At 43.2% G+C, this 19615-nt stretch overlaps 1 protein-coding gene and 1 long non-coding RNA gene across 4 annotated transcripts in view; both read left to right on the forward strand.

The window, feature by feature from the left end:
* HLF (HLF transcription factor, PAR bZIP family member) overlaps positions 1–19615 on the forward strand; it is a 35829-nt gene that overhangs the window by 8972 nt on the left and 7242 nt on the right. For all 3 annotated transcript variants that reach the window (XM_040530348.1, XM_040530351.1, XM_040530349.1), the window contains exon 3: positions 19286–19506. In XM_040530348.1, coding sequence (XP_040386282.1) covers positions 19286–19506 — 221 coding nt within the window. The remainder of the gene's footprint in view (positions 1–19285; positions 19507–19615) is intronic.
* LOC121056878 lies at positions 2107–3640 on the forward strand. Its single transcript, XR_005813550.1, has 2 exons — positions 2107–2718; positions 3424–3640. It is a non-coding gene; the product is annotated as an uncharacterized LOC121056878 (long non-coding RNA).

Here is a 19615-nt window from a genome sequence, read left to right on the forward strand (position 1 = left end):
GCAGAGGAAGGCATCCAAAACTGAGTTTAAATGTGGTCTCACTAGGAACTGTTTATGACTTGAGATTCTGAGGAGGCAGGGAAAGAAACTGTAGATTGCCTTTTGGAAAAGGGAAGAAACATTAACGTGAAACTTCGAAAGACAAAATACTCCTGCAGAGCTGTTTTATGGAGCTATCAGTGTTTAGAGAATACTGAAGTAATAGTACTAAACCTTCTCGTAGAAGCCTATGTTACTCAAGGCTATGGAGTATAGAACAGACTCAAAATGAGAGGGGCTGCATTGAAATAAAGGAGGCGATTTAAAATGGTTTGGTCACTTTCACAAACTCACCATTGCAAGGTTTGGAAATGAGTCCCACTCCAGCAAGAAGTCAGTTTCAAAACCAGCTCGGTGCTTAGTAAGTAGGAACTGGCAGTTGAAAACAAATCCTGCTCCTCATCACAACAGAGAGGGTTAAACTGACTTAATTTGAAGGAGCCTGCAGCAATCAGACATACCACTGTGTTCCCTCTGTCTTTGTGCTGCATAGTGGAAATACAGATGTTACTGACGTCTGTAATCCCTGCAGCTGTGGCCCCATGTTACAGCGTGGGGCATTTGGCCATTTTGTGTATGTAACTCTTGCAGCTCTGTCGCTGACTGTGATAGATGGATGTTGTGGGTTTTCTTGCATGATTTGCTGTGAAAGCAAACCTTATGCTAGGTGTGTATGGCCTCTTGTGTGCTCCTGATCGAGATTTTTGAGTATATAGGCTGATTACAGGCAAATGTGGCAAGCAAGTTGAGATTCTGATAGAGTAATTACACTGCTAAAATGTCATGAAAATAAATGACTGGATATGATAGGAATATGTTAGTGAGCAGGAAGAGCTGTAATGTTAATGTGCATTTTCTATATCAGAGAATTTACATAAAACCTTTAAAATGCCTGATGTGTGTGAAGTGCTTCGATGAGAGCTGACACCCTTCTAGACACCATGAGATGGTGATTCACTTTGAGAAACAAATCTACAAGAAACGAGGTTTAATTGGTTGCCAGCGGGTGTCAAACTTTTTTCCACCATTATTCTTCCTTTAAAATCCTCATCTCCTGGAGTTGTGTGATTACATGACTCTAAGGTTTCATTTAAAAAGAGAAGTTGGAAAACCAGCTGTATGATTTGCAGGCGAAATCCCAAAAGCACCAAATGCAGGTAATGGAACAATCTTGATCTTCTGAAGTTGAGCAAAGTTATTTTACCTAAAAAGCTGAGTGTTTATGCAGCCTTGCTATATCCTGTTCCTCTGGTGCAGCAGAAGCGTTCCAGCTCCACTGCCCAATTTGAAACTCCCTTGCAGTCAGCCAAGTTTAAATTTGAGGCCTGTTATCTTATCACAATTATTGCAGTATCACATGTGGGCACACGTCCAAGTGACCTTGTGTATGTGTCCTGCCATTCATTCTCCGCAGTGCGTTTTAGCCCGGGCGCTCTGCACAAAGCTTCCTTTTACAGCTTGTTCTAATCAGCGTAACTTTCCATCAGGGTCTGGGGTGGAGGTGGGTTAGAAGTGAATGAGAAACATGGGACAGTGAGAGTGGGCTAAAAATGTTCAGGGATCAAAGAGAAAAGTAGGTCGTGGCAGGGTATGTGTGCTGGGAGGAGGAAAGGGGGAGCGGGAGCTAGGGGAAGGCTTGTTTTCCTATTGGCTTTTCGAAGTTGTGCAATTTAAGAATTGGATTAACCTGATATGACTTTGTTTTTCTGCCAGATTAGATATGTTGAGTTTCTTGGCATTGTGAATTGTACAGTACATTGTGTGCTGTAAATATGGGTGTGTCGGGATAAAGCTGTAATGACACAACACGCTTGCAGTCTAATACGGCGCTGCTGGATCGACTCCCCTGCTCCCTTCGCATCCCCTTCCCTCTGCCCTGAACGCACATACTTGTCAGGGCATTTAGGAGTCTGTTACAACAGAACCACCTTCTGCTTCCAGCCCAGCACCAAGATGTTTCAATACCCTTTTAGGTAAGGTAACGCTTACCTGAGTCCTAAAAGTACATTTGGTCTGACACTGGCATCATACAGTGGTATACGCTATATGAAGTGTCCTTTTTTTTAAAAAAAAAAAAGGGGGGGGGGGAGAAAGCTGTATGGAAACTCTCAAGTTTCATCCTGCTTTCTCAGAACTAAGTTGGAGAAATTTTATATGGAAATGTTACAATTTTTTTTGCTTTGCCTATTTTTTTTATTTATTAAGATAAGTCTAAGACATTGCCTTGAGCTTAACGTTGGGAGAGTAAAATTCAGGTGCAGTTCTGAAGTTGCTGCAAGCGCCGAGCTCAGTGCCACTTGAGGTTCATCACAGCAGCATATGGATGTCTACGTTAAGTTTTGACGACAGTATATATTTTTTATATGTTTCATGCATTGTGAGGTAACTTCATGTGGTACACCCATCGTGTACATTGGGCCAGCCCCACGGAGGAGCCCTGTTCTCTTTGCTTACGGCAGGGTGAGGGAGGAGCAATGAGGACTTGGGATGCAGGCAGTGCAAGTCGGCACCTGGAGGTGGGTGGTCAGGACGGCCCCAGTCAGCTGGTGAGTGCTGCTCTGAGGAGTGCTAAGGAGTGTGCAGGCGCTGGGGAGTGAAAATGAGAATTGTAGGGCACCTCTGTTTAATTCCCACTCTCATGTTTCCAGCCTTCTCCTGGGACTGCAGCTACCTGAGCAGGTTAGTCCCAAGGCCCTGACCACAGCCTGGCCTTTGTTACCAGCTGTGTAGGGCCTGCCCTCTGCACCACTGTGAGTACAGTGATAAGCAAGAAATTAATTCCCCTGTTAGTAGTGAAGACTATTTTTCTTGGAAGAGAAGAGCATAGATATCCAATATGGGTTTAAATCGGATACCAAGATTTTGCCATGTTACTTAACTGTGTTCTCCTAATGCCTTACACTGCATTTTGTCCTGTGTGAATTAGAGTATTGATAAGGTGCAGGTTTTTCTGAAGTGGTACTGGTCTGGTCCTTATGGTGATTGAGCCATTTGTTGAGAGTAATACAGGCTTGAGTAAATGGGAGCAGGAGGTTGACCTTCTGAACACCTGCATCACTTAAACTATGAGAGAATTAGGAAAGAGTACAGCATAGTTAAAGTTCACCTGCGTATCCACCTTTTAAGGAGGTTAGACCTCAAGCCTTCAGCTACAAGTGTTGGACAGCTGCAGTTCGGGTGTCTGTCTATTTGAAACACCTCTGCTAAGTTGGTATCTCAGCACTTAAAAAAAATCAGGGCCTAGATTGTCCAGGCTCCGAGACCTGACATTTGTCCCTTCACAGTCACGTGGCTGCTCACAGAAGGGCTGATCTCTGTTGGACTGGACATAGCGCCTGGTTTAGGACACACTTTTACATATTCTTATCTGTTCAATTTTCTCAGTGCGATGCGGCTGAAGTCATTGTTGAAAGTCATGGTAGTCTCTGGAAGCTCTTCTGAACACGTGAAAAGAAACCATGAGCCAAACAGAAGGAAGGAGCTGGAGGTGTAATTGTCAACCCGTGTGTGTCTCTGATTTCACCAGCTACTGCACGTGTATAGTTTATCAATTTATTTCTGTTAGAAAGTAAACAAATCTCACTTTTCTTAGGCGCTCTCATGAGCGTTTCATCTGAGTTGCTCTTATCTGCAGCAGGGATGTGCTTCTCAGGGCTCCTTCGGTGGCTTCTCTTTCCGCTCCTGCATGCAGCATGCTCTCAGACATCACGTGCACTTCTGGTGCTGGCCAGGGATGCTGTTGATCTCTTCCCGAGTCGGTTATTTGAAAACATTATCACTGCTATCAAAATATACTACCTTATAATTGGGGCAGCTTCTGGCCCATTATGCCCTGTATGTTTTTTTGGATTGAATCCTCTGGCCAAGTTTTATCTCAGTTCATGAATGTTCCTCAGTGCTCAGTACTACTGTCTGGTGGCTGTTCCAAGTAGTGTCAGCAAAATCTGAGCCATGGGGGATGTGTACCACTGTCAGGTTCATAACTTTCCTTTACTGGGCCCCATCCTGAGAGGCCTAAGTACCTCTAATTCTCCTGCATTACGGGACTTGAAGTTGTGCAGTGTTTTTCTGAGCTACTCACAAGAGGCTCTCCTAATCCTGTACTGTGAAGAATTCAGTGTTTTTTCAGAATCAGGTCCTTTCAGGGTCTGCATGCTTGGAGGAGATGGTGTTTAACTGCTTATGTCCAGGTGAATGCACAGTGCTCAGCACTTTTGTAGCATGTGCTGAGCCCTGTGAGCCCAGTCAACCCCTACTTAAAACACAGCCCTGTCGACATGTGTTTAAGCAAAACCCCTTAAGTGATTTTTCTTCTGCCCTTTAGTTTATAGCCCATGGCTTGTTGTTTCCCACTTTCTCACGTTTTCCCAAAGCCGCTGGTGTGTACAGTCTGAAGATCACATTTAACCAACACAAGGAAATCAGCTTGGCCCGACTGGCTTCTTTATCACGTGGCTGAGAATGTGTTCACTCTGTTCTGCCAGACTATGGCTAGCTGAGCAAAATACAGTGAAGCTCTGGGCTTCTGGCCAAGCTTTTATTTCAGTTTGGAGCTTACAGCCACATATTTGCTATTTGGCAGGACATCCACTGGGGTATATTTGGATAGTAATCTAGCATTGTTTTGCTGCCTTTTTCTTCCTTTTTTTTTTTTAATACACAAATAGTATAATCCCAACACTTACTTTGGCCAGTCTGTGCAAGATTTCTCAGTGTGCACCGTTATGTACGTGCAGTCAGAACTTGTAGTCATGACCTTTGGTAAATATAAGTCAAAGCAATTAACTTTCTTTTATTGAAAAATTCTTGATGTCCTACTCTTTGCCCCCTGTGTGCCGATAACAGAGCTATGTTGTTACTCTTTCCAAGATCAAAAGCTTCACTAGGGTTTGATTGAAGTCCAATTATGGAAGGAAATAGCTTTGCTGGAGCTCTGAAAATAGCAATAATTGTTAAAATAATAAAGTCTGTCCTTGTTTGTCTTTATAATCTGTAAAACTTCTTTTTGGGGGGAAGAGGGTGGTTTTCCTCTAGTTGTAAGATGAAAATATTAGCAAATATCTTGGGGAAATAGGAGTGTGCTGTTAGAAGAACAAGTATCCCACTCTGGATTTGGTACTGCAGTCCAGTTCTGCATCCCAAGCTCGCCTTCCTCCAGAGCTGTTTGCATGCAGCCTGACTCATGCAGGAAAATAAAGCTGGATTTGATTTTTAACAGTATGGGAGGCTTTGGGTTTGGGGGGATAAAGGCTTTATGATGCAAACTCATTTATTTTTCTGTGAAACAAAAATGGGCTTTTCAGAATACAGTGTGTTTTGGAAAGTTGGCTCTGGATTTGAAACCCTAACATCTCGGATGGCACCCTTGAATTAAAGAATAGTACAAAAGCACAAGGCTTCAGAAGGGGGCACAAAACATTATCACAAGCAGTGGTGTTACTTTATGAAGGGACACATGTCTCTCTTGAAGTGTGGGGGTTGTGGGTTGGTTTCATACAGGCAGTACTCAGCCTGGAAGCCTGTTCTTATGGCTACTTTATCAGACTCCTTGAGCTGTGTCTGAGCAGACGGGCACTAGCGAATGCTGGCATACTTTTTTCCCGAAGTCTTTATGTTGTTCTGTAGAATGTATTTACAGATGCCTTCTCTTAATGTCTCCTGCATCCTCAGAAAGAAGAGAGCCTGGGAGAAAGAAACCCCTGGGAAGTCTCGGCTGGTGTCGACTGACAGTGGCTGATGTCGACTGACAGCTTCAGGCAGGGAGAGCTTGGTTCTTGATGTTAGAGCTCGGCTTGTGTAAATGTCCATTTATCAGCACTCGGTTAATTGAAACATCAGGATGAATAAATACAAGACAGGATGAGAATATGGAGGGTGCTTAATAAATCTCTTCCAGCGTTTTTCACTGATTGCTGTAGGTGCTGCTTTGATAATACATTTATGTCTAACTAGAGTTTTGAACTTGGATAAGCTGTGGAAAAATCTTGTTTTTTTTAATCTCATGTGCATATGCGTACAGCTTATATAGGACAGTATAAATCCCCGTGTGAAAATCAACTCTTGTACTTTCTCTTTAGACTCAAACGCTAATTACTTGAGTAAAATCTTTGTGTTATACATGAATGGTATTGATTATTAAGCCCAGAGGATTTTACAGATCCAGCGAAGCCCATTGGTTGTCACATTTGTCATGTGAATCTTTAGGACTATAATTTTCTTAGCCCCTTGAATTACCAGGACAGGACCTGTTACTTATTTGTGAGAATCTTGCTGTTATGCTCTGTACATTGCAGTGAGAATTTAGTCTTCATTTGCTTCAGCATTTTTGAAATGGATTTCTTCTGACCATAGGATAGTTTTAAGATCAGTTTTATGTCTATATTAAATATTCTGCCTGAAATAGTTCAGTTCCCTGCTCTTACCAGGTTTGGATGGGTCACTGCTCTACGAATTGCTTCATTGCCTTCTGAAAATCTTGGCTGTAAAAAAAAAAAAAAAAAAAAACAACCATCTTAGCGAGGGGTACCCTGTTGGTTGGCTTAAAGATGTTTATACAGTCAGCAGCTTTAGCTGCTCTCAGAAGCAGCCTTGCCTGATCTCCAGGAGCTGCTGAAACTCATCAAGCAGGTTCCTGTTAACCAATTATCCAGTTAAGCAGAAAGAGGAAAGGTGTTTCTCCTGCTTGTTTTTCTTTGCAAAGTTTAACTCATTCTTCCCTGAGCTTCCATTATTGTGAGCATTTGTAACTCTGCAATAACAGCAAGGTGAGTAAGAAGAAGGTTAGGAGGAGTCTTTGGTCCTGCAAATACTGAGCTGTGTCAGTGTCTAGCCCCCAACTGGGCAGAAACGTGCAGTTTCCAGCATAAATCTAGACACTGATTCTTAGCTGTAAGTCCTACCCAGTGTTCATCATCTAGCTTTTTGTCCTGCATTTTAACAAAATATTTACAAAAACAAGTCAAAACACTCCCCACCCCAAAGCCAATAATGAATGTCCCATTGCTGCCAGAACAAATCTGTTGGTTCCCAAACACTCCTGCTGGGTTTTATTGGAAGACTTCAGTTGCTTGCTACATAAGTGGTGCAGGTGATTCAAAAAAAGCTCTTTTCCCACACAGCTTTTAAATATATGCTCAGGTGCTACCAGACAGCTTGATAGTCCACATCTGACCATCTTCTGCAGTGATTGTTAAGACAGGATATGTCCATGATGGTTTTAATGGCTATCAGTCCTAGATGTGTCTGCCGAATTCAGAGGGATTATCAAGTGACAGGGCAGTTGTCAAATAATTTTGCTTGTGATTACTGGAAATAGTAAATGAGTGGGTGGGATAAGGTGAAAAGACTCCTCTCATTCTCTACTGGAATTACGCATATAAGTGACTTTCATGACTGCCATAGCAAATGATAACTTGGTAAAGATTTTTCTTCCTTCCTATTAGTTCCATGAGTAGCAAAATCTCCATGGATTCTCTGACATGTAACAGAGATTGTGAGGCCTTCTTTCGGTCAGGGAATTAAGAATTTCTTTGTATGTTGTTTTCACAAAGCTTGTTAGTAATACATGTTTGAGACTGATATATCTCTGCCAAATTTGTTTGAAGTTGGCCAACAGCTTCAAAAGTTCTTGGGAAGAGGCTACGCAGTTGTGCACAGCATGGCCACACAAAATTTGTTTCTCTAGGAAATTGATCTAAAGAGTAACTGTAGTCGGGCACTGAAATGAAGCTTACAAAGTGGTCAGCAGAACTAAAGGCCGTTTGGCATCTTAATTGCGTACACAGCCTTTAGCCAGGGACACAAGACAATTCTTGCCCAAGGGTTAGATTCATGTAGGCAGACTTCCACCTGCCCAGGGCCTGTCCTTGTAGCAATGAGGTGCAATTGGGTGACTGGATTCGTTGTTTTGCAAGGGACTGGAAGAGCTTGCAAAGAGGCAGGCACAAATACGTACCGGCTTAGGCTGTGGCAGAGCTTGAGCTGGGGTCTGAGCTGTGCTAGCAGCTCAGGGCTTCAACATAGCCTTTCATTATCAACAGGTTTTCTCTAGTATCCTGAGTAGCCAGAAGGTGGAACTGAATATTTACTAATGTTGCTTATTTTTTATTTTTTAAAGGAAAAATCTGTGAATGTTTGAGTTGGAATTCATGTTAATAACAAAAATTCAATAGAGCCTTTCAGTCATTAGTATTTTACTGAGTTTTACTCGTGCATGGAATACTGGAAGACCTTACCCCGGCAGTGAAATGGAGGCAAACAAGGTTGAGCAAAGTTCCTGTGACAGTCAGCCAGGGAGCTGCAAAGCCGGGGTGGCCACTTTGTGCCTAGCGGGTAGGAGAAATGTTCCCAAACAGGTGAAAATAAGGCTGCTGCTTCAGTAGGTGCTTCTTCCAGGCTGCAGGTTAAGCAGCTGAGGTATGTGAGCTGAACAGCATACTGTGTGCGGTGGATGGAAGTGTCATCTAAGCTGGGTGTGAGCGGTGTGGAATGTGTGTACATAAATAGACCCGGGCATGAGGAAGCAAGGTGTTTGTACCTGTGAATGGATTAGTTACTTCTGGTGAAGTGCACGAGAACACAGGGTTTGTTTCTGTAGGAAAAACCCCTTAAAGGTAGCACGAAGCATCTTTATCATGAGACCTGCTCTTAATTTATTTCTGAACCTCTGGAGCACCGTAAATATGGTCAATGCTGTTTTCTTTATTCCTTCTGCATATGTAAAAGGAGAACAAATAAAAATGTTACAGACTTCACTACGTTTTTAAAAGTATCATTTATATGGTGCAGCTCTGTTTTCTGTATTTTTTTATATCCAAAATAGAGAGCTTTAGAACAGAGGAAGAACTGCATATCTGAGTTTAAGATAAAATAAGATGATCTCTGTGACAGAGACAGCAGAAATGATGTGATATGACAGTTGCTGTAGCAACACCACCTACTTCATGAAAATCAGAGTTAACAGGAGTGTAAAAGGTAAAGCCCACATAATTTTCCAAGCCTGTGAATTGTTGCTGCCCTCAGCTTGCAGTGCTTTACATCTCTCCAATGTTTCTCCTTTCATTTTGGCACGGGTACATGGCCAGCTCCTGCAGACCTGTGCCTGCATTCAACAGGGCATGTTGTGGAGCTCTGCACAGGCAGCACGTGGCCTGCTGTGAGCAGAGGAACAGAACAGGTAGGGTTGGGCCCCCCAGAAAATCCTCACAGAAGCCTTGGACAACAAAGTGCTGTAAGACCCGTGCTGTCTGTTAGGTATTCCACTTAGAGAATACAACCACCGTCATAAAAAGGAAGCCAGATCATCCAACTGTGGGAATCAGCTTATAGGAAGGCACTGTTATATTTAATATAAATGGTAAGGATTGTTGAGACTGCAGCTGTCAAAGGTAAGTACACCGTCCCTTTCCTCCCTCCCAGATAAACCCTAAATAATGGTGTTGCATAGCAGTGATACATTGCCCCTGAAAGTAGGAAAACACATTGTCTTTGATTGGGATGGTGTTGAGCTGCTTGTTTGGCTGCTGCCAAGTGTCGAGCACAGCACACAAAGGGCTTTGTTCACTGGCAGGCAAAATTACTATATTTGAAGGGGGTAGAAGTGTCTCTGTTAAAGAAATGTTTCAGTGCCAAGATATTGTTTGAAAGTTGGGATGTCTGGATTGGCAACTAATTTTGAAATTTGCAGCTATGGCTACTGGAAGAAAAATGCTGTATTAAAAATACATTTACTGTAAATAAGGTTGCCATTGGCTTACACTTAATGGTAACTTTAAGAAAACAAAGTCCTGTTTGCTTATGTATATATTTTAATGCAGACATATTTAAAAGCTTCCATACTATGTGAATTGCTAAGTGATTTGCCAGTTCATGTTGCCTTAAAGACAAGCTCAAGCTATTTAATATTTTTGAGTGCTTGGCAATGGAGGGCCAAGCAGTGTGCAAAAAGTAAAATCTCCATTACACGCAAATTGGGGGAAAAGAGGAGGTCACAAGAAGGAAAATAAGTATTAGTATTCCAGGGTTTCTTCAAATAATATTCTATCATATACCTATTTCATGACAGCTATTTTTAAAAGATAAACGCTTAAAGATCTTGGTAAGTGGTGTTTTCATTGGTCACTTTTCTCTGAGATGTTTTGCTTATTTTACCTTCATCTCTCTACGAAAATGTGACTGCAGTTCTTGAGTGCAGAAATCGCTGCAGGCATTAGTTTGGGTTTTGACACTCAACATCGTTTTCAGCTATTTTCTGGTGCTAGATGACTCTCTTACATATAAAAGTGAACTTATGAGACAATGTCTTGCCCATTGTTCAATGTCGTCATATCTTTTTACCAGACTTAATGTTGCAGCTCCTTGTTTTTTGTCTGCATCTGATGTGCTACAAAAACCTACACTGTGCAGCAGCTGTAGAGAAATACAGGCCCACTGGTAACGTCCATATGCAACAGTCTGGTCTCCTGGAATTTTCCCTAGGCCTCAGTTACATTTTCTCTTCCTCCTCTGACCTATTTTTCTACACAATGACTGATGTATTTGTATACTTTATAAATGAAGATAAATATATCAATAGGGAAGATGCAACCACACACCCTTGTGCTTTCTTTGTCTGTGCTTACTGAGAATAAAACGAATATGTGAAACCAAATTAGGCCTCTGTGGCTATTGGGCTGTAAAAAAAAAAAAAAAAAAGTTTTGGGGTTTTGCTGGTTTTTTTTTCCTCCAACTGTGTTAGGGGGTCCTAAATTAAGTTGAAGAGAAAAAAAAAAGTACTAAGCCTTATACAGAAGGTTATGGGAACAATGTGTCCTCCTCCTGGCATCTCTACTTCTTAAAATGTGATTGTTACACAAATCACCCTTTGCAAAGCTTTAATTTTGTCACCAAAAGAGTGTAGTTTTTATAGGGAATAAATGTAAATAAAATAAAATAGCTAGTGCAGTAGTTCAGCTTTGTGCTGTGTACAGAACAGCTCAAAAGAGAAGGCGAGATTGCAAGTTGCTATAACTCTGTCCAGTGACCCCTTTTTCGTAAGGGATATATTCAGAGAGCAGCTGATAGCATCTGTTGTCTGTCTCTCAGGCCTGCCATTAGCTACTGACTGGGAGTTAGAGGAAATATACCTGTTTCACGTGGCTTTTCCATGCTATTTGAAATCTCACTCACCTCTGTTTTGATAACACACCCAAACCAGATGGGCTTGGGTACCAGAACTGGGTAATAGATACATGACTCATGGGTGGCATATGCTTTCAGGATTACATGGTGGCTTTGCGAGACCTGTTTACTGACTGGGAGCGTGCTGTCCTGGATGTTCATTAGCCAAATAAATAGAACAATGTGAGAGGAACTTGGTCGGGAGTCTTGCAGAGAACATTGGCAGTGACATGAATGCAACCTGGGGACAAGTGCCATCTTTGTTTTGAAAGGGGTGTTTATGGATGCCATATGCGGCTGTCACCTAAAGCAGAGGCTCAGCTAAAGTGTGCTCGTTGAGGATTGACTTACTAAAGCTGGGTCTAAGGAAAGAGAAATGGATTAACAGATTAACAGTTCTGATGCTTTTCTGGATCTTTCCCCTTAAAAAAATAAGGAAGAATTGTACCTTCTCAGGAGCCTTACTATATGCGAATGATACTCAGAAGGGTGTCACGAAGCTCCAGCGCACCAGAGAGTACCAACATCTTGAAGTGAAACGTGCTTCTGAGCCGAGTGTGAATTGCAATAAAACACGTGCGTCCCTACAGCTTCTCTTCAGGCCCTGTCCCCACTAAATGTCATCTTGGCCTGTCTTTTGTAAGGAAAGCAGCACCCTACCAAAAATCAGTCATTTAAGAGGAGTGTGGATTTTGGGCTTTTCAAGGATCCCAAAGGGGAAATGAATCCCTGTGACTTGTCCCAGGAGCAGGACAACCCCCTTGCTTTCTGTGTAGCATTTGTACAAGGGAAATGTTCTGAATGGGGTCTGCTACTTCCAGCGTCCTGCACAGTGGTTGTCAGGAGCTGCTTTGAGGGGGATTTCCTGGTAGCTGTCAGAAATGGGGCTTCATGGAAGAAAGTGCTGCCTTCGTGCACGTTCAAGGGTAAGGTTTTCAGAGTGTGGATCTTACAGAAGAGCAGAGTCCTAAGTACAGTAGACATCGTGGAAAATTCTACCTGGTGGTGCCTCGGATTTATTTATTGCTTTAGAAGGGCACATCAGGCATAGCATATTACATGCACATAATGCTAGCCACATGTAGGAGTTGCAAAGTCAAGCCCTCAAAAGCCTGCAGACACCAGAACGAAGGCCACGTGTGCAGCTTCAGATAGCACAGCCCTCTCCTTCGTCTGCTGTGAGATACAGGCTTTAATTACATATCCTCTTTTTTTTGCCTTTCCCTTTTGAATGCAGAGGTCAGACCAGCTCTGGGTTGAATCAGGGCTGCATCAGGAAGGAAGCAGTTGTCTGTAGGATCTTGGATCTTGACCTCATTTACTGCAGATGTGACAGGACACGAGGAACTGCAGGAGAAGGGAAAGTCTGGCAGTAACGATGGAGCGATTTTGTCTGGAGAAACTGGATTTTGTTACTTCCTTTGCCATGAAGTTTAGTAGAATTCCGAGCAAGTCAATTAATTACATTAACTTGTCACACTGAGTATTTGCTTCCCGTTTCGTGAGGAGCCCAGTTTGAAACCCTGGGTAGCCCTTACGTATATCGATGTACAGCCCCCAGCCTGCAACAGGAGTCAATGACAGATGATGTGAAATGCAGACGATGCCATGGTATGTTGAGAGGCTGCGTACATCTGATTTAAAGTATCTATACCTCTCTTCCTCACCTGCAGAGAGGAAGGGCTGCCCCTTCTTTCCTGTGAGGATTGAGGGGAAAAAAACCTCTCTGTGAAGCACGCAGATGCAGGAGTCAGGAATGCTGGAGCAAACTCCTGAAAAGTTGCTGGTTGTGTCTGCACAGGAGGTTAGAATACTTTGTGGTGAATAATGTGTGGGTCCATCTGGATAAGTCAAAATGGGGGAAATGAGTGACTCCACAACAACTACTACTCTGTGGACAGAAGAATTACGCGATCAAAAGCTTAGAGATTCTTGTGACCGTGTATTCTTAAAACCAGTCTTGTAGAATCTCCTGAATTTAATTTTAAAAGTGAATGGAAAAGACGACCTGCATTTTCTTCCTTGCTACCCCAATGTTGCGCACATTGGCAGGGAGCGGGCCTAGGCCTGGGCCCGGCAGCGGCCCTCAGGCCTGCAGCTGGCACTGGGGCTGTGAGGGGCTATGGGGCGGCCGGGGGCTCTGGGGCTCAGCACCGGGGGGCTCAGGGGCTCAGCACCGGGGTCATGCTGGGGCTTAGCACCAGGGGGCTCTGGGGTCAGCACTGGGGGGCTCTGGGGCTTGGCACCAGGGGCTGCGTTGGCCCCATCAGACCACTAGCACTGTTTGGTGAAGAGCTGGCCAGAACTTTTTAACAGGTTCAAAACAAAGTATTTTTGCTGAAACTTTTTCGGGAAGCTGAGGAACCATTCTGGCAGAAACATAAATTGGCGCATACAAATCCAAACAGAACGGTTGTAATCTGGCAAAGGTCTAAGGAACTGAAGACGGCATCCTCTAATGGGAAGTGTCAGGCAACCTTAATAAGACTACCAGTCCTGCCTGTAATAATAGTGCAGAGGCCCAGAGCGGGAGGCACACAATGCTGAGAGGGGAAGTGACAATGCTTTCATAATTAAATGCACAAGATTTGTAAACAATGCTGATATCTTAAAAAAAGTACATGTTTTAAAAACACTCTCAAGTGCCAGTCTTTTGGTGTGTGTTAGGAGCAGCGAATGCGTTGTGGTTGCATTGGATTATGATACTTCTTTCCGCAGGAAGGGTTTGCAGTCACCCCAAGTTCTGCAGAATGAAGTTTGTGTGAGATAAGAAATAGAGGAATGTCTGTGGGGGTTGGAGCAGTGGGCGAAATACGCTATTGCTTTGGAAGAAAATAAAGCTCCTCTAATAATTGCTCACATAAATGCACCCGAGGGTGAGGTATCTTCGTCTCCCCAGGCAGAGTGGCTGGTTTTGCCTGTCCATGTGAGGGCTAGAAGATGAGGCTGTGTGGCTTGTCGTGCAGGTGATGGTCGTAATGGCCGCACAGATATTTTGGTTTCAGGAAGTCACTAAAATCCTAAGAGCAGGGAAATCAGACAGGAAGGTAAAATGCAGCTTATAGTGTCATAACTGAGGATTTGTGACCTGCCGAAATACTGTCTGTGGTTAAAAGCCTCCAGAATACTTTAATACCTGGTTTGTTTGTTTTTTTTTTAACCTCTCGATTCCTAAACTCTGCCTTGTGCTGTGCATTAAGGGACTTTGCCTAGAGGCACAAAGAGTTTATGCAGAAATAGATGGCAGATTAGTCTGGGACAGTCTGTGATTTGGAGTGAGAGAAGTATCCCAAATAGCTGGCCAGCCGCCAGCAGGATAAACGGTTTGGATATGGTATCAACAGAGCAGGGGTGTTCTCCAGAGCAGCTCTGGGTGAGGATTGTGTGTCAATGCACTGCCGTACTATTTAGTATAACAGACATATACCCAAAGTGCCTTTAGTTTATAAAAAGAAAAATGATTAGCAAACCCATATTTTCTCCCTGGGCTGTTAATAAATTGAATAAGAAACTCCTCTTTTCCTTCCCTCCAACATCATATGTGTAAAAAATAGGGAAAAATATTTTGATTAGAACATTTCCACTTCCTTTTCTTCTCTTTTCTCAGTCGCTGTTTTCCATCCAGCTGTTGAGCTGATGACAAGTGTGGAAGGGCTGTGAGAAGGGAGATCTTCTGAAAATCAGGCACATTTCTATGGGAGTTGAATGATTCAAAATTGAGTTCTACATAATTCATCAGGGATCTCTTGCAATACAAACAATAAGTCTGTCAAGCAGTGGTACAGTCGAAGAGGTTATTTCCGTCATAAGTCTCCTGGGCACTGCTGGTAGGATGTTTAAAGAGGGAGAAATTACTAATCAGGATATCATGATTGAGCTCCCCACAATACCTCTGTGTTTTGGTTTTGTAGGTATACACAAGTACTTTTGTAGATACATAAAATGTTACTGTACTTTTGACTTGTGAATTTTAATTATCACAAGCAATTAAAAGCTCCTTTTTTTTTTTTTTTACCAGCCATTCAGTGACCTAGATGACATGAGTGAATGGCCTCAGTCCATTTCTCTTTGAACAAGGAACCACACTGAAAATATTGCCATTACGTTCGACTTCCTCGCTGGCAGTCTCTACTGGGAGGAGAAGGACTGAAAGGGTTAGAACAGCCAACTTTCGTTCAATTCCTTCCTTCTGGAAAATTTTCCGCTGTTGCTAATATGAGCCAGAGCAACACCAAGAGCATTAGCGAAGGCAAGGTGTTGGGACAGCTGTAACTGCTGGGGTTGTCAAAACCTGCTGCTTTCTCTGCCGGGAGCGACCTGGAGCTATGTCTACCCTGGCATACTCGGTACTGCTTGAGTGGAGCTCTACAAGTGGGAAAGGCTCCAGACAAAAGGCCAGTGTTGACATAGTTGTGGTCTCTCCAGGCCATGGTTGAGACACATCACTGGGGTGGTATGAGGGGAAGTTTCCATTAAGCATTGTTCCCAGCTTGCTTCCACTACCACCACCATGGAGTTCTGCAGCTGGATTTCCAAAAGAGCTCAATGCTCAAGAGCTCTCATTTCAGCAACTTAAATAGAGGGGCTAAGTTCTTTCCAAAACACTTGGCAATCATCAGCCCCCATTGAGAACAAAGCTAAGTGCATTAAACAGCCCAGCCACTTCACTGTTGTGAAAATTTGGCCGCTGTCGTGAGTGCAGAGTGTTTAAATAATACAGAGACTGGCAGCAAAGGCATCTGGCTCCTGATGTTGAGCAGAGAGGGGCTTTACCTTCACCTGGCCTTGCTGGCTGGCACTGGAGGCTTCCTCCTTGGCTGATTGCTTGCACATCACAGCCTCTGACCGGCTCTCTCTCTGGATGTTGTGACAGCTGTGAAGCTTGCTGATGTGAGGATTAGTCAGCTGCTAGGCACATGACGTTCAGATTGCTGTTCTTATTTGACCTACCTCTGATTGCGAGGAATTTAGTGCATAAAAATAACACCCTGAACAAATTTGGCAGAAGGATGCACAGCTAAAGTGCACAGCACACAGGGGGAGAGGAGGCTGGAGAGCAGTGTAACGTGAGGCTACATACTGTACTTGTGCAGTAACACCAGTGCCAAGTCTGGCGCAGCCCACGCCGTCGTCTTGGGTTACGAGGAGTTCCAGCACCACATAGATGCAATGGCCATTAGCCAGTAAACTAACGAAGACAGGTTCCTGGCTTGTATTATTGGCAAAACTTGATAGAATAAATAAAAAGATACAAAGTGCCAGGAGTTGCCTAATGTAAAACACTGGACAAGGAAATACTGGTTTCTCTGCCTGGGGTTTCATACACCCTCATTAACTCTCCTGTGCTCAGTGCAGTTCCTGATAATTCGCAGAGGGCACCAGAACAGGGAGCAAGCGCAGCCTGGCAGAGGTGTGCAGGTGGTGGGACCGTGTGAGTGCTGTACAGCGCGACGGGCTTCAGCCTCCTAGGTGGCAATGTTTGGCTCTGTGCGTAATTTTCTCAGGTTTTGCATTAGTGAAAGCAGTCACCTTTTATGAGCCTTGTGCTGGCAGCTGGGACGTTTCTGGTTGCTGGAGGACTGGGCCTTCAGTGTTGAGGACTTCTTAGACTGGGCAAAGGGAAACGAGCACAGGTAGGGAACAAGGCAGTTCTGGATTACTGGCGGTTCTTCTCCCAGATCACCTGGAATGCAGTGCTCTTTGCTTTATTGAGTTTGACGTGTTTTTTTCGTGCTGTTGCATTGGGCAAGATGCAATACTTTGTTTTCCCATGTTGGAAAGGATCATTTTTGCCCTTTCCTTCTTCAGAAAGATATTGTAAAATTTCTTGAGACTGCTGATTACAAACCTCATGCAATTATGTAATATGGCTCATTACAGATAAATGACAATACCTGAGCTGATACCATGTACCTAGAACTTCAGCAATATTTCAATACCGGCTCTTTTGTTTAGGGCAATTAGAAAGCTGAGGCAGATTGCACAATCTCCATGACTTGTAGGAACACCCTGCGTGCTCACCAGAAATATTACGAAGTAGTCAGAGCTGGTGGCTTGCTTCATTTTAGCTGCATTACAGAATTTGCAAGATTTGTACATGCATATGTCTATATATCTGTATGCATTAAAAAATAGTCTGGTTGCTCTGATACAAGTGTGCTAACATCAAAGGAAGCTTTCCTGCATTTAATCCTTTAAATAAGCCTGTTTCTGCCAGCCCATGTATCTGGAATGAGATTAGCCACCCGCTCAAAGCAAGGCTACAAAAATGCCTTGGCTTTGCGAGCCTTTTGGGCTGGCTTTAAAATGGTTAATAGTCACCTTTAAAGACATAAAAACGTTTTAAACACACACCTACCATTATCTCCGGGGCTAGCTGGAAAGCCTTCCCATGAAAACTTCCCTCTCCAATGAGTCTCACCACAGCGTCCTGGAGCCCGGCCCCTACAGCCAGTGTTCACCCACCAACCACTGGCAGAGGCCCTGAGCGGGCCCAGGTGCCTGCACCGAGCACCAAGCACCAAACACCAAGCACCAAAAACCCAGCACCCAGGTCCACCCAGCGAGGCCCCTCACCAGAAGCACGGCCGGAACCACGGCGTTTTCAGCACCCGGGCCTTGGCAGCAGCATGCCACGTCCTGCAGCAGGAGAGGAAACGCGCAGGGCTGGCACAGTGTGGGCAGACGAATTCTTTCCTCTTGCTCTCTCTCATACAGATATATATATATTAATCAAATAACTTTGATCCTCCTGTTTTCTTCTCCCAGGCCTTTACTAACCTTTCCTGGAAGCTGATTTTATCAGTGCTATTTTAAAATCGGAGTTACAAAAGACGAGCTCTCTGCTAGTAAGCCCCGTTTTGCGCAACGCAATTCCCTGGTGCATTTTCTGTGTGGCTCCAATATTGTTGCTGCAATCTTTTAGATTAAAATAAAAACTACATTGTTAACACTGGCCTTGATTTGGAATTAGAAATGGCGTTTAATGTTTACCATTTTACACCATAAATATTGCAGATACGGACACAAATAAGGAAATACTATGCAGTCACAGGATGTTTGTGTAGTTATTATGAAAGCCATCACATCTGTAAAGACAAAGTGAATTAGCTAGTAGCCAAAATTTTAAAAGAATATATCCTTCAATCACTAGGCCCTCTTCTGAAGTCTGCGATGCTGGTACTTCTGAGGCATGTGAAAACTTCTGAAAATTCTGCCCATGGGGACAGTCTGTGTTTAGGCAGCTGACTTTAGGATCCTATTTTTGGAACCTTTGGCTGAGATTTTTAAATAGGATTTTTAGTGCGAATGGTGCCTGAATTGCTGCTATAGCACTGAGGTCTTGAAGGCTATATCAAAGATTAAAAAAATAAAAATATGGGATATGTAGTGCTTTCCTGGGGGTAGGCTCCTTTTAACTAGATTTTATATATCATAAAAGAGCAACGTCGCGTAAATAAGTGTTCTTCCATTTTTGCAGAGCATTTTCAAGGAGTCATTGTAGCCTTTCACGTTGCTACTTTCCTTCACTGTGTTTTAGAACATTGCCAGTAGGATTTCATAGAAAATAGTTAGCAATCTCCTTAGTGGAGTGCTTTAGCACAGCTTGACAGTACATTTTCATGAGATTTTTGTCCTATTGCAAATACTACACACTGTCAGATTCTAGAAATCTGTGTATGAGAAAACTGGGAAGGATTATGGCGTAATGGATAAATCAGACCTAAATTACAGTACTTATGATTTGTTCCTGAGGATGTGGTCTTGAGGCACAGGTTGGCATGGTAAATCCTGTGCCTGCATTCGAGTGCAGCTCTGTTGGATTCATTGATCCTAAATGGGCATTCAAGATTGGCAACCAGAATTAGGAACCAATCTTGAAAATAATGATGTGAGCATGTCTGGACCTGAATATACACCCTACAAAATGAGCAGTGTAATACTTAACCAAAGTAGCTACCAAAGTTGCAATGAAAGCTTAAAGAATTACTGCTTGTAAATTATTTACAGAGTCTCTCAAAGTCATGTTCAGTGATATTATTTACATAGTTTCTTCTAACATAGCTGAATACATGCTTTGTTTCTGTAGGTCAAATCTTGCCAACAAACCGAAACACACCAAGTCCCATTGATCCTGAGACTATCCAAGTTCCCGTTGGCTATGAACCTGACCCTGCAGATCTTGCTCTTTCCAGTATTCCTGGCCAGGAGATGTTTGACCCTCGTAAGCGCAAATTCTCTGAAGAAGAGCTGAAACCACAGCCAATGATTAAGAAAGCTCGCAAAGTCTTCATTCCAGATGACCTGAAGGTAAATTGGAACTGGTGACAACATTGTTTGTACACACTCTATGACAGTTGTTCTCTCACATACATGTTTATAGCATGAATCTGTTTTTTCATGTAATGTAAATCTGCCA

Source organism: Cygnus olor, chromosome 18 (genome assembly GCF_009769625.2).
Source record: "Cygnus olor isolate bCygOlo1 chromosome 18, bCygOlo1.pri.v2, whole genome shotgun sequence".
Classification (NCBI taxonomy): Eukaryota; Metazoa; Chordata; class Aves; order Anseriformes; family Anatidae; genus Cygnus; species Cygnus olor.